This window comes from Sorex fumeus, unplaced genomic scaffold (genome assembly GCF_029834395.1).
Source record: "Sorex fumeus unplaced genomic scaffold, SorFum_2.1 ptg000043l, whole genome shotgun sequence".
Classification (NCBI taxonomy): Eukaryota; Metazoa; Chordata; class Mammalia; order Eulipotyphla; family Soricidae; genus Sorex; species Sorex fumeus.
The window spans coordinates 25,684,660-25,699,030 of record NW_026606100.1 but is presented as its reverse complement, the minus strand read 5'-3'; the positions used below and the strand labels follow the sequence as shown (position 1 = coordinate 25,699,030).

Below are 14,371 nucleotides of genomic sequence, written 5' to 3'. Positions count from 1 at the left end.
GTGCACAGAGAGGCAATAGGACATATTTGGAGAGAGAAATAATAGGAGAATGCCAGAAATCAGTTTCTGTTTCTGTGAAGTAAAAGTGATAGTAGCTGCCTTCATATTATTTTAAGGATTAAATGAAAAAAATGAGTGCACTGCACAAAGCATGGTACAAAAATATGTTCGATAAATACAATATATAACAATATAGCCAACTACCAGTAGAGAAGATTTAAAGCATGTTTTAATTTGGCTTTGCATACACAGTTGTGAATAGAAGAAAAGTTCTGGTCTACCGTTTTAATACGCTAAAATTTCCCTAGATGTTGTAAAAAAAAAATAGAGACAGAGATTGGAGAGGTGTAGACATTTGGTTACTGGTTTGTAGAGAAGCTGCCTCACACTATTTAACTGCATGAGTTAAATAGTTGCAGAGATAGAGAGTATAAGGAAAAAATCAAAGTAACATTATCACTCCATCATGCTCAACAGATAACTCTTAGAAGCAATCCTTCGAAGGAGATGGTACAGGGGTTCAGAGAGATATTACAGCAGGTAGGGCATTTGCCTTGCACATGACTGACCCGAGTTCAATCCCCACCATCCCACATGGTACCTGGAGGCCGCCAGGAGTGGTTCCTGAGTGCAGAGACAGGAGTAACCCCTAAGCATCACCAGTTATGTCCCAGAAACAAACAAATAAACAAAAAGATCTGGTATGGGATCTCTTTTCCATGACAAGGTCCATAGCTACTTTTCCCATAATACATTTCATAGAATAAATAGACCCATACTTGAGAGGCAGGGAATGGCAATAACAGTTTTGAATAAATTTCTTAGCACATTTTGATGTGCAAATACGTGATGACAAAAGCTGTGCCAGTCCACTAATGAGGCTCTCCCATTAAGTTAAATGCTGGGACAAAAATATAAAATTTTGCCTATTAAAACTAAATTAGTATCCTTGTGGAGCAGTTAGTTAGCATATATACTATTATCTGAAAAGTTAGAGGTTTGAAACTACCCAGAAATGATCTAGCCTCTGAGCAGCTTTTTGGTGATAAAAAAATGTTTATGCGATTAGATAAGAGTGATAGTTCTATGTAACACTGTGAAAAATCTAGAAGCCACTGAATTGTACATGCTCAAGTGTTGATTTCATATATGTTACCTTGATAAAAACAAAACAATAAATGCATTGGAAGATAGTTTTTCAAACCTGAGTTGTAATTGTTTTTTTTATTCCTGATATTATTTCTACCCTGTAGTATTCTGTTGATGTCTGAATGCTAGAGTGCAACAGCATTTGAAAAAAAAATCCCTGATCTCAGTGTTCCACTCTAGCATTTTGGCATCACTCAGGAAAATGTGACTCATCCCCATCCCTGTTTTGGATTGGACTAAGTATTGTGTAACTGTACAAGTACATAGATTCTCTTGTAAGCCTCTTTGGCCCTAGCATATACTGGTCTATCTTAGAAAATTCTCCTATACAATGAGCAGGGTGGGAATGAAATGTATGTCCCACCCAGAAATTATGGCTTTCTTAGATGGGAAGCAGGGTAAAGGGTCTGTAATGAAGTCAGTTCCCGAGATTTTTCCTTTTAACCAGAATAATACTTCCCAGCACAGTACTTAGAACTCAGAACTCTCAGTTTTTTTTTTTATAAAGCAAATTTAAAAAGTGGCAGCACTTTAGATCTATACAAGTATAGAATACAAATGAGGACAGGAGAACTGGGATTCCTGATTGAGATGACATCTGCCAGATGGTCTTGAGGCAGAAGAGAGTGACTACTTCCCATGGAACGGCTTGAGCAAGTTTCAGAGAAGCATGCCAAGCCTGGTCTTGGTGAGCAAGGATAGATGGACTTGCTGTATATCACTGTGGAGGAATGTGATCCCCAGAAAAGTTTCATTTTGTATTCTAGCCAGCAGATTTCAGGGGCTCCTCTTATGCCAAATCCTTATTGAAGTACGATGGTTTGTGAAAGACAATCACAGAAAGGATGATCAGTGCAACCAGGATCAGTGAGAAGAAGACCATGAGGAAGACATAAGTGGAATGGGATAGAGGAGCAGTTGACACTTGCTCAGCTGGGATCAAGTTGGTCAGGTTCAACATGTAGCCCAAAGTCCACCCAACATTGCTGTCATAAACCTGTGGGGAAAAAAGTAGAAAAACCTATTGTTTCCAGTTGAGTTTAAATGAGCTTTCTTGCAACCCCATCTGTGAAAATGAGCAGTCTGGAGGTCAACACCACAAGGTTGTCTACTGTATTGCTTCTCTATTCTAAACTAAATTTAGGATTATGGTTATCAGGAAGTAGAGGAGGAGTAAGTGATTACGGAAGGGAAGTTGGAGTCTCTCACTCACTATTAGACTTACCGAAGAGAAATTTGGTGACTGCTCACTTCACCTGTCCAGACGACCTTAATTCAAATCGACATTTGAAAATTTGCCTTCGACTTTTGTTGTTTGTATGAATGTGGGAGGTTGGGAAAAGATGTGGCAAGAAGCAGGCAAAGTATGAGAAAATAGTGATTGGCATTTTATAACTATATCATGCCCAGGATCTCATTAATACAAATCATACATTTTAAATGATTCAGCTAAGGGAAAAGCTGATGTCTGATCCCAACAAATTAACCTTACATGTTAGGAGATTGCATATGCATTAATAAAGGATTCTTATTAAATGATAAACCATGCCTGGGCCCTGAAATCTTTCTTGGAACATTTCATTGTCACCTCAGAACTTAATGAAATAATGTTTTTATTATATAATTTTGTATGGTCATGAGAGTAAAATTAGGATGTACAAATAGTTCTTTAAAGAGGATAAAAGTGACCTAAGTGACACCTGATTTCACTTAGAAGTTTCTGTATCTATCATTTTGTCACATTTCCTTCTAGTTTTCTTTGTGTTTTTTTTTTTATACAAAAAATGGAATTTAAAAAGGGAGTGAATTAAATTGTAGGTGGACTTAACCAGCCAACCTTCCTTCCTTCCTTCCTTCCTTCCTTCCTTCCTTCCTTCCTTCCTTCCTTCTCTTTGGTTTTGGGACATCCCATCAGTGCTTAGGGCTTACTCCTGGCTCTGTGCTCAGGGATTACTCTTGACTACCTTGAGGGATCATATTGAATGCTGGGGATTGAACCTAGGTCAGCCTTTGTGCAAGACAAGCTCCCTTCCTGCTGTACTATCACCCTGCCTCCTGTTCACCACCTTTCTTTTCCTTTCTTTCTTTCTTTCTTTCTTTCTTTCTTTCTTTCTTTCTTTCTTTCTCTCTCTCTCTCTCTTTCTTTCTTTCTTTCTTTCTCTCTCTCTCTCTTCTTTCTTTCTTCTTTCTTTCTTTCTTTCTTTCTTTCTTTCTTTCTTTCTTTCTTTCTTTCTTTCTTTCTCTCTCTCTTCTTCCTTCCTTCCTTCCTTCCTTCCTTCCTTCCTTCCTTCTTTCTCTCTCTCTCTCTCTCTTTCTTTCTCTCTCTCTTTCTTCCTTCTTTCTTTCTTTCTTTCTTTCTTTCTTTCTTTCTTTCTCTCTCTCTCTCTCTCTCTCTCTCTTTCTTTCTTTCTTTCTTTCTTTCTTTCTTTCTTTCTTTCTTTCTTTCTTCTTTTGGGTCACACCCGGAAAAATGCAGTAATTCCTGGCTCTGCACTCAGGAATTACTCCTGACAGAGCTCAGGGGACCATATGGGATGCTGGGAGTTGAACCTGGGCCAGCCATGTGCAAGGCAAACTCCCTACCGGTTGTGCTATCGCTCCAGCCCCTGTTTCTTAAGGGGTTTCTACAACATCATCACTGGCAAGAACTGCCATTACATTTTTTATTCACTATATCCAAATTAATTATAGATCATAGAATTTGAGTAATTGGATATTAATGACGGGCATATTTTGGCTTATTTTTATTTAGGTTTTGGGGCCACATCTGGCTGTGCTCAGAGCTCACTCCTAGCTCTGTGTTTAGGGATCATTCCTAGAAGTTCTCAGGCGATTATATATGGTACTGGGCACAGAACTGGAATCAGCTATGTGCAAAGCAAGTGTCTTAACCCCCAAACTATCTCTTTATTCTCTGAGATGTATTTTTAAGGCTCTGAGTACATAATACCCAGTCTTCTCAAACATTATATCAATATTACACTTCAAGTCCCATGTGGAAATGTTATCTCCCCAAAATTCTTATCAGTATTAGAAATTAATATTTGTGGAAATACTCTTCACCCTGGGGGTGCTTAAATACCTTATCTGACTATCAGTGAACCTAAATCTAGGGTTTAGAAAAACTGGAGCACCCACTGAGATTCAAAGAACAAGTCGACTGGTGAACTGACATAGACATGTCCTTAAAACCAACAAAACAACTTGAAGGGAGGGAAGGAAGACTAGGACATTAAAACCAGGTCAGATAGTACAGGGATTAAGGCACTTGCCTTGCATGCAGCCAACCCTGCATCACACAGGAGCACCACCAGGGGTCACTCCTGAGCAAAGAGGAAGGAAGGCGTCAGCCAAAGTCAGACAAAAAAAAAAACAAACTAGCAAAAGTCTACCTGAATGCTTTGCTCTACGGGTAAACCGCTTTTGCCATTAACTGGCATGGGTTTAAAAGAAAGTGAAGCACTGCTGTTTGGTATTTTTCATCAAGCATGAGTTGCCTACGAGTGGAACAAACCATGACAGATTTAAATGTTTGTCTGCCTTGACACCTGCAGATGGCACTGCAGTAAAGCATAGCAGTGAGCTCATATCTTTCCGCTCACCAACACCGAATTGCTAAGGAAAAACTTATTTAAAGGCACTCATCCCCATCTGCATATTGAGCTTTCAGACTGGTAAGCTTTAGAGTAAATTTCATTTCTAACAGATTCATGAAAAAGATACTTGGAAGAAATTATGTAGCCAGCCCACGTGGTGGCTACCAAAATGCTGTTATAGTACTCTATTTGACTCTCTTTTTTTTTTTTTCTTAATTTTTATTAGTGAAGCACCATGAGGTACAGTTGTAGACTTACAAATTTTTGTGGTTGGGTTTCAATTATACAATGATCGAGTACCCATCTCTCCACTAGTGCCCATTCTCCACAGCCACTAATCCAAGTATCCCTCCCCGCCCCCCACCCCAATCTCTTCAATCCCACCCTGCCTCTGTGGCAGGGCATTCCCTTTTGTTCTCTCTCTCCTTTTGGGTGTTGTGGTTTGCAAAAAAGGCACTGAGTGGCAATCATGTTAGGTCTATAGTCTACTTTCAGCATGTATTGCCCATCCGGGGAGGATCCTCCCAACACCCTTTATTTGGTGCTCCCTTCTCTAGCTGAGCTGCCTTTCCCCCTAGCATGTGTGGCTGGTCTCCAAGCCATGGATTAAACCTCCTGGTACTTATCTCGGCTATTTTTGGGTGTTAGTCTCCTATTTTGTTACTTTATGTTCCCCAGATGAATGCAATCTTTCAATGTCTGTCCCTCTCTTTCTGACTCATTTTGCTTAGCATGATACTTTCCATGTAGTACCACTTGTATGTAAATGTCATGACTTCATCTTTTCTAACTGCTACATAGTACTCAATTGTGTAGATGTCTCCCTTTAAAAAAAGGACTCTATTATAATTATGTAAGAACAAAAGCAAAATTTGGGAACACTTAGCTATCCCATGACTTGATACCACAGCTATTGGCCAATCAATATATCCAGAAGTGTTTGACACAGAATGAATCTGGTTAAATGTAAAGTACAGATGAAAACTTAGATCAGGTTGACATCTACCTTTTTTAGCTCAAAGGTTCTTCAGTCACTATCACTTGTCTACCCCAACCCCAGTCCAACAAATACCAAAATTACCTTGCCCATGATATTAATAGAAGACCAGGATGTATCTGGGAAATGATAGCCGTTTCTAAGGAGAGAAAGGATGTACGTGCCAGAAAAGCAATATTCACTCAGATACTTCTCCTTCACATTAGCAAAAGTTTCCTTGACCTGAAAGTAGAGGAAAAATTTAAATGATACAACAAACCGCTCTCTAAACTCTTTACTATTTTTTTTTTGCTTTTTTGGGTCACACCCGGCGATACTCAGGGGTTACTCCTGGCTTTGCACTCAGGAATCACTCCTGGCGGTGTTCAGGGGACCATATGGGATGCTGGGAATCAAACCTGGGTCGGCCGCGTGCAAGGCAAACACCCTACCCGCTGTGCTATTGCTCCAGCCCCTCTCTAAACTCTTTTAAAATAATTTTTAAAAATTTATTGAGAGTCTCTGGTTTAAAATACTGTTAACATACAATTCCAGCACCACAATCATTACCAGTGTAACCACCTCCCTCCCCAAAGGACCTCAACTTCCCCCACCCCCACCAACTCAATTTTGTAGACCAATTCTCTCACTGTGTTGCCTTTGGCCCTTCATTGCTCTGTATCTTTAAGGGATACGAGAGAGATTATTCTGTATCTATCCCTTTCTCTGTTTCTGACTTCATTCAACTAGAGATCCTCTAGTTCATTCGTGTTGCTACAAATTGCAATAGTTTGTTTTTTCTTAGAGCTGCATAATATTCCACTGTGAAACATATATGTATATGCAGATATATATATATATATATATATATATAGAGAGAGAGAGAGAGAGAGAGAGAGAGAGACTGGAGCCATAGCACAGAGGTTAGGGCGTTTGTCTTTGTCTTGCACGCGGATGACCCGGGTTCGATTCCTCCGCCCCTCTCAGAGAGAGAGCTACCAAGAGTATCTCGCCCTCACGGCAAAGCCTAGCAAGCTCCCCTGTGACGTACTCGATATGCCAAAAACAGTAACAACAAGTCTCATAATTTGTTGAGACCTTACTGGTGCCTGCTCAAGCAAATAGATGAACAATGGGAGGACAGTGCTGCAGTGCTGTTATACAGCATTTGAGTTGTTTCCATATCGTGGGTATTGTACTAAGTGTGGTGATGAACATAGGTGTGCACATGTTACTTTGAATTAATGATTTTGTATTGGTGAATAGGTGTGAAGAAATAGTATTGCTGGGTTGTATGAGAGATCTATTTTTTTGATTGATCTCCATAGAGGCTGAATCAGATGACAATCCCACCAACAGTGGATGAGGGTTCCTTCTTCACCACAATCCCACCAACACTGGCTGTTTCCAGACATTTTTATATGTTCCATACTCACTGGTGTGATATCTCATTGTTGTTTTAATTTTAAACCCTCTTGATTTTTCACTGTTAAGGAGGCTCAAGAGAGGAGAAATGCCAGCCTGAGCGCTGGCCTCTCCAGAGAGTTCTATACATGGTGTTGCATCCTTCAGTGAGTGCAGAGATTGGTAGGTCTGTGAAATTAACTTTCCTTTCACAGATTTCTATTAGATGTTAATAAATGCTCCTACAGCTTTGTGGTCCAGTGGGTTCAGCACACACCTTTTCATCTTTTGTGAAAATAAGTTTCACAATCATGTTAGCATAGTAAAAGCTGTGAAAAAATCTTGCATGAAATAAATCTGTTCTTTGCTTAATCAGCACTGTCTATATGCCCTGACAAATTCTTTGGTTCAGAGCCTTTACAAGCAATTAAAAAAAATGTTAAGGCTGTAGGGTCAAAGTGGTCAAGTGGAGAAGCACTTTCTTGATATCACAGCAGCAACTTTATCTAAAACTGAATTAACTGAAACCTCATGGCACCTGGCTGGAAAAGTTCACTGATGAACCCAACTATCCACACGAGGAGAAGAATCCTGCACTGAACCAAGCAGCAGGGGGAGGGACTTAAGAGCTAAAGCTTTGCATAGTCCCACACTGCAGGGATGGGTGATTGCTAAAAAGTAAAATCTTGCCCTGGGGAAAAAGAGGAGTGAGCCAAAAATGGGCAACTCAACCTAAAATTCTTACTTTGACAAAAACCTGATTAGGAGGGAAAAACTATTACCAGGCAAGGAACTCTGAAACAGGAATTCAATCTGGCTACTTTCCAGCAGACTCCTGCAAGCTGGCAGGAAGTAGCCAGCTCTGATTCCTCTTAGAACAAGAATCATCCTGAGGGAAAATTCAGGCATCCCAAGCTAAGGGTGGCGGGGTAGGTGTGGTGTTGAGTGGCATCTGTTTGCCCTGGGTTGGTTTGGTATATATATGTGTAGACGTTTAGTTTGATTGCAATTAACTTTTAATGTCAAAATTGCGTATCTTTCCAGTGAAACAAGAACAACTTAAAAATAAAATTATAGGCCATCTTTGAAGCGTTCAGCATAAGAGAAGGAACACATGGAGGGTGCGGGATCCCGGAGGGAAAAAAAAAAAAGAAAAAACAGGTTCCAAAAAGAGCCGAGAGCAGTGGCAAGTTCCAGATGGAGTAGGTGCCGCATCCCGCCTCCCCCAGATGGAACCCCGGTGACCAGAAGCCTCTACAAACACAGCTCGAGTATGCGGGAACGAGGACTTTTTCTCAAATCTGCCGGACTACACCTCCCAGGTAACCTCTGATTCCGGAAGTCACGCCCACAGCCCGCCCCCCAGCGCCATCTTTGAAGCGTTCAGCATAAGAGAAGGAACACATGAAGGGTGCGGGATCCCGGAGGGAAAAAAAAAAAAAAGAAAAAACAGGTTCCAAAAAGAGCCGAGAGCAGTGGCAAGTTCCAGATGGAGTAGGTGCCGCATCCCGCCTCCCCCAGATGGAACCCCGGTGACCAGAAGCCTCTACAAACACAGCTGGAGTATGTGGGAACGAGGACTTTTTCTCAAAACCGCGCGGCCGCTTACGTGGCCACGCAACATCTCTCTATATACAAAGTGATCAATGAGAAGTAAACGACCCAATCTTTCTCCCTGAAAATCAGAGTTAAGTTTGGAGCACGGCCACAGCCCCAGAAACACAAGGACTTAATGCAGAACCCAGCAGCTTAGAGCAGAAAAGTGAACGGACGATGCGTTAACCCAGGCCATCATTTCTGCCCAGAGGGGAAAGGGTGTTGCCCCATTCGCCCTCTCTTCTCTGGAAAGAAGGATGGTGGCCGCATGGGAGCCTTGTGGACAGCAGGTATGAGCCGGGGGTGTGGGGGCGACTAAAACCTCACGAGAAGGGGGGCGTTCCGGTCCGTCCTTCACGCCCTACCGAGGTCAACAGTTGCCCCCCACGAGCGGCTCCCCAGCACGGCCACAGTCCCAGAAGCACAAGGACTTAATGCAGAACCCGGCAGCTTGGAGCAGAAAAGTGAAAGGACTATACGTTAATCCAGGTCATCAAGTCTGCCAGAGGGGAAAGGGTGTTGCCCCATTCGCCCTCTCTTCTCTGGAAAGAAGGATGGCGGCCGCATGGGAGCCTTGTGGACAGCAGGTATGAGCCGGGGGTGTGGGGGCGACTAAAACCTCATGGGAAGGGGGGCGTTCTGGTCCGTCCTTCACGCCCTACCGAGGTCACCAGTTGCCCCCCACGAGCGGCTCTCCAGCACGGCCACAGTCCCAGAAGCACAAGGGCTTAATGCAGAACCCAGCAGCTTGGAGCAGAAAAGTGAAAGGACTATGCGTTAATCCAGGCAATCATTTCTGCCCAGAGGGGAAAGGGTGTTGCTCCCTTCCGCCCTCCTCCCTCTGGAAAGAAAGATGGCGGCCACATGGGAGCCTTGTGGACAGCAGGTATGAGCCGGGGGTGTGGGGGCGACTAAAACCTCATGGGAAGGGGGGCGTTCCGGTCCGTCCTTCACGCCCTACCAAGGTCACCAGTTGCCCCCCACGAGCGGCTCTTCAGCACGGCCACAGCCCCAGAAGCACAAGGGCTTAATGCAGAACCCAGCAGCTTGGAGCAGAAAAGTGAAAGGACTATGCATTGATCCAGGCAATCATTTCTGCCCAGAGGGGAAAGGGTGTTGGTCCCTTCCGCCCTCCTCCCTCTGGAAAGAAAGATGGCGGCCACATGGGAGCCTTGTGGACAGCAGGTATGAGCCGGGGGTGTGGGGGCGACTAAAACCTCATGGGAAGGGGGGCGTTCCGGTCCGTCCTTCACGCCCTACCGAGGTCACCAGTTGCCCCCCACCAGCGGCTCTCCAGCACAGCCACGGCCCCAGAAGCACAAGGACTTAATGCAGAACCCAGCAGCTTGGAGCAGAAAAGTGAACGGACTATGCATTGATCCAGGCCATCAAGTCTGCCGGAGGGGAAAGGGTGTTGCCCATTCGCCCTCTCCTCTCAGGAAAGAAAGATGGCGGCTGCATGGGAGCCTTGTGGACAGCAGATATGAGCCGGGAGTGTGGGGGCGACTAAAACCTCATGGGAAGGGGGGCGTTTCGGTCTGCCCTTCACGCCCTACCGAGGCCACCAGTTGCCCCCACGAGCGGCTCTCCAGCACAGCCACGGCCCCAGAAGCACAATGACCTAATGCAGAACCCAGCAGCTTGGAGCAGAAAAGTGAAAGGACTATGCGTTAATCCAGGCAATCATTTCTGCCCAGAGGGGAAAGGGTGTTGCCCCATTCTCCCTCTCTTCTCTGGAAAGAAAGATGGCGGCCACATGGGAGCCTTGTGGACAGCAGGTATGAGCCGGGGGAGTGGGGGCGACTAAAACCTCATGGGTCGGGGGGCATTCCGGTCCGTCCTTCACGCCCTACCGAGGTCACCAGTCGCCCCCCGCGAGCGGCTCTCCAGCACGGCCATGGTCCCAGAAGCACAAGGACTTAATGCAGAACCCAGCAGCTTGGAGCAGAAAAGTGAACGGACTATGCGTTGATCCAGCCCATCAAGTCTGCCGGAGGGGAAAGGGTGTTGCCCCATTGGCCCTCTCCTCTCTGGAAAGAAAGATGGCGGCCACATGGGAGCCTTGTGGACAGCAGGTATGAGCCGGGAGTGTGGGGGCGACTAAAACCTCATGGGAAGAGGGGCGTTTCGCTCCGCCCTTCACGCCCTACCGAGGCCACCGGTTGCCCCCCGCGAGCGGCTCTCCAGCACGGCCACGACTCCAGAACACAGAAACCAATTTCTTAACTATCTGACTTTCAGTAGAAATACTTCCAGGGTCAATAGGTAAAATAGCAGAAATCCAAAACCAACATTTAATTCTTGAACCCAGCTGTAGAAAGCAAATCACTTCACAATGCTTTTTCAGCATGTCTGATTTGGGGGGGGGGGGTAAACTCTAAATAATAGTGGTGAATCTTTTATTGAAACAATGAATCTAATCAAAGCAGATAGAGTGTTAACTAGAATTCATCTGCCTCACAGGGACGGGGAGGGGTGGGGGGTGGGGTTTTATTGGGGTTCTTCATGTTAAAAAATAAGTATTGGTAAAGGGAAATGTGTTTGATATTTGCATGACTGAGACATAAACCTGAAAGCTTTGTAACCTTTCCCACAGTGATTCAATAAATAAATTAAAAAAAAAATAAAGGGACATATTGAAGCAGGTAAAAAAAAAATTATAATAGAATGTTACCCTGCAGGTTTTGCTGGTTCTCCCATCAAGCAGGAGGGCTCAAATCATCACTAATGGAGAGTTTTATTTTAAAAGTGTTATCTTAGGGGCTGGAGTGATAGCACAGTGGGTAGGCCGTTTGCCTTGCACGCGGCCAACCTGGGTTTGATTCCCAGCATTCCATATGGTCCCCTGCGCACCGCCAGGAGTAATTCCTGAGTGGAGAGCCAGGAGTAACCCCTGTGCATTGCTGTGTGTGACGCAAAAAAAAAGTGCCATCTTAAACGGAAAGGATGTCCATTAAACATTATGATTAAGCATGCCAAAGGAGTGGCCAGGTTGCCTGCTTATCCCACCCAAACATCTCAAACCACACTTTGTTAACCTCCTGTATGTAGACAGATTGTAGATTAGAAGAATTAACATTGCTAAAATGAACACCATACCTAAAGTATTACACAGCTTCATTGTCGTTCCTATTAAAATTTCAATGGTATCCTTCAAGGACATAGAACAAATATTGCTAAAATTTGTATAGAACCATAAAATTCCCTGGATAGTAAAAGCAAATATGAGGGAAAAAGAAGACAGGAGTCATAGCATTTCTTGACTTTAAACTATAGTAGTAAGCTATAGTAATAAAAATAGTGTAGTAGTGTACGTTTGCCTTGCATGCAGCCAACATGGCCGACCCGAGTTCGATTCCTCCGCCCCTCTCGGAGAGCCCGGCAAGCTATCAAGTGTATCTCGCCCGCACGGCAGAGCCTGGCAAGCTACCCGTGATGGATTCGATATGCCAAACACAGCAACAACAAAAAGTCTCCAATGGAGATGTTACTGGGCCTGCTCGAGCAAATCGATGAACAACGGGAGGACAGTGACAGTGACAGTGACTAGAAAATGGAATAGAATTTAGAGTCCAGAAGTAAATCTTGAGCTATATTGGCAATTTATTCATAACAAAGAAGTCATGTACATAATTGAAAGAATGAAACCCTTTTCAAAACGTAACACTTGAAAAACTGGTTAGTCACATAAAAAAAAGGTGACCAACAAAATGAAATTGTGCCACTACCTAATACCATACACAAAAGTGAACTAAAAATGGATTAAAGATCTTTGTATTAGAACTGAATTCATAAAATATATTATGCAAAACAGACAAAACTCTCCAGACTATTAACTTCAGGGATGTCTTCAATCATTTAAATTCATTGACAAAGCAAAAGCTAAAATAAATAAATGGCGGTCCCCTTTGTTCCCAGAGACCCTAAGTACAAGCAAGCTGTTGGATGACACCAGACTTGCTGCCCACCACCCAAAGAATCTTGGCTCCACCAACTCCACCATATCCCAAACCCTCATTGCCACAATAACTGTTCAGCCTGCCTCACACACTCATAGCCCTACAGTAAATTTATGTGAGCTCACCGTAGACTCAACTACTCCCACAACTGCCAACCATTGAAACATAGGACCACAGCACACCCATTGTGGTAGTAAAGGTCCCAGGTCCCACCAGACATCTGTCCACTATCAACATCAGAGACTACAATCTTGAATTAGACACAAGCCCAGCCCACTCACTGGTTAATGCAGCAATGGCTACAATGATAAAACAAAAGAACCCAGCTTGTCAATAGAGGGCAACAAATGTCCAGGATAATCCTCAAGGGCATCAGAGCTCTGTAATCTGCCTGAATAAGTTCTTAAGAACACTATTGTATTGGTGTTCACTGACCTGAAAATGACATTTGAACAATAAACTTGAAAGCCTAATGGAAAAAAATAAAAGAAATCATTCAAATAGAAGTAAAGGCACTAAAGAATACAGTAGTAAGCCTCAGAAGCAGAATGGATGAAGTTGAAAAACAAATCAGTATATCAAAGGTATAGTAAACAAATCCAACAAGATGAGGAAATAGAACAGAGAATGAGAAAACAAACAAAAACAATATGAAAGATATTATTTATAATACTCAGAGGACCAACCTCAGAATCAGAAATTTCAGAAGGAGAAGAGGGGAAGATATATTAGTTGAAGAAATAATTGGTGAAAATTTCTCTACCCAGAAGAGTAGAGATGGGAGCACTGATCGAAGATGCCCAAAGAGTACCAACCAGGGTAAACCCAAACAAAACAAGAAGATATTTGGTAACCAAAATGGCAAGAACCAAATACAGAGGCAGATACCCTGCACCTGCAAGAGAAGCAAAACCACACATAAATGAGAGTAAGCTTTAGATTTATAGCAGATTTCTCTAATAAAACTCTACAAACAAGAAAATAATGAAACAATATACAATACAGTGAATGAAAAGAACCTCCAAAGAAAAATCCTCTACCCAACAAGGTTGTCAATCAGAGTGGAAGGAGGGATAAAAATATTCTCAGCAAATAGCAGCTGATGTACCTGGGATTGAATCTGATTTGGGAAGATCACTTAAAGGCAACATGTACAAAATAAAGATCAAATAGCAGGCATGTCAACTAATCTCTTCATATGAATAATTTACTTAAATGTCAATAAACTAAGCTCTCATAAAACAACAGAGTAAGAATGGATCAGGAAACAAAATTCAACCTTTCATTGCTTACATGTGACACGCTTAAACTCTCATGACAAACAGAGTCTCAGAGTGAAAGACTGAAACATAATCATACAGGTTAATGATATTAGAAAAAGTATGGATGTCATACTGGTTTCTTATCAACTAGCATTAGAGCTAAAGAAAATACAAGAGAGTAATAGACATTATACATTGGCTAAGGGATTTATTGACCAATGAGATGCAACTTTCATCAACAGAAATACATGAAATGAAGGGGCAGAAAAGTTCATAAAATAACTACTAATAGACATGAATAGATACATAAATGTCAACACACTAATAGTGGAAGACTTAAGTACCCTACTCACATAATTGGACAGATCAGACAAAAACATCAGTAAAGAAGCAAGAGCCCTGGGGTAGGAGCAATGGTACAGCAGTAGG

General features: G+C 42.9%; 1 protein-coding gene across 3 annotated transcripts in view; it reads right to left on the bottom strand.

Annotated features, from left to right (window-relative positions):
* Positions 1–315: 315 nt before the first annotated feature.
* ENTPD1 (ectonucleoside triphosphate diphosphohydrolase 1) overlaps positions 316–14,371 on the bottom strand; it is a 116,875-nt gene continuing 102,819 nt past the window's right edge. For all 3 annotated transcript variants that reach the window (XM_056121054.1, XM_056121055.1, XM_056121056.1), the window contains 2 exons: positions 5,827–5,964; positions 316–2,146 (listed from right to left, as the gene is read on the bottom strand). In XM_056121054.1, coding sequence (XP_055977029.1) covers positions 1,940–2,146; positions 5,827–5,964 — 345 coding nt within the window. In that variant the 3' untranslated portion in view covers positions 316–1,939. The remainder of the gene's footprint in view (positions 2,147–5,826; positions 5,965–14,371) is intronic.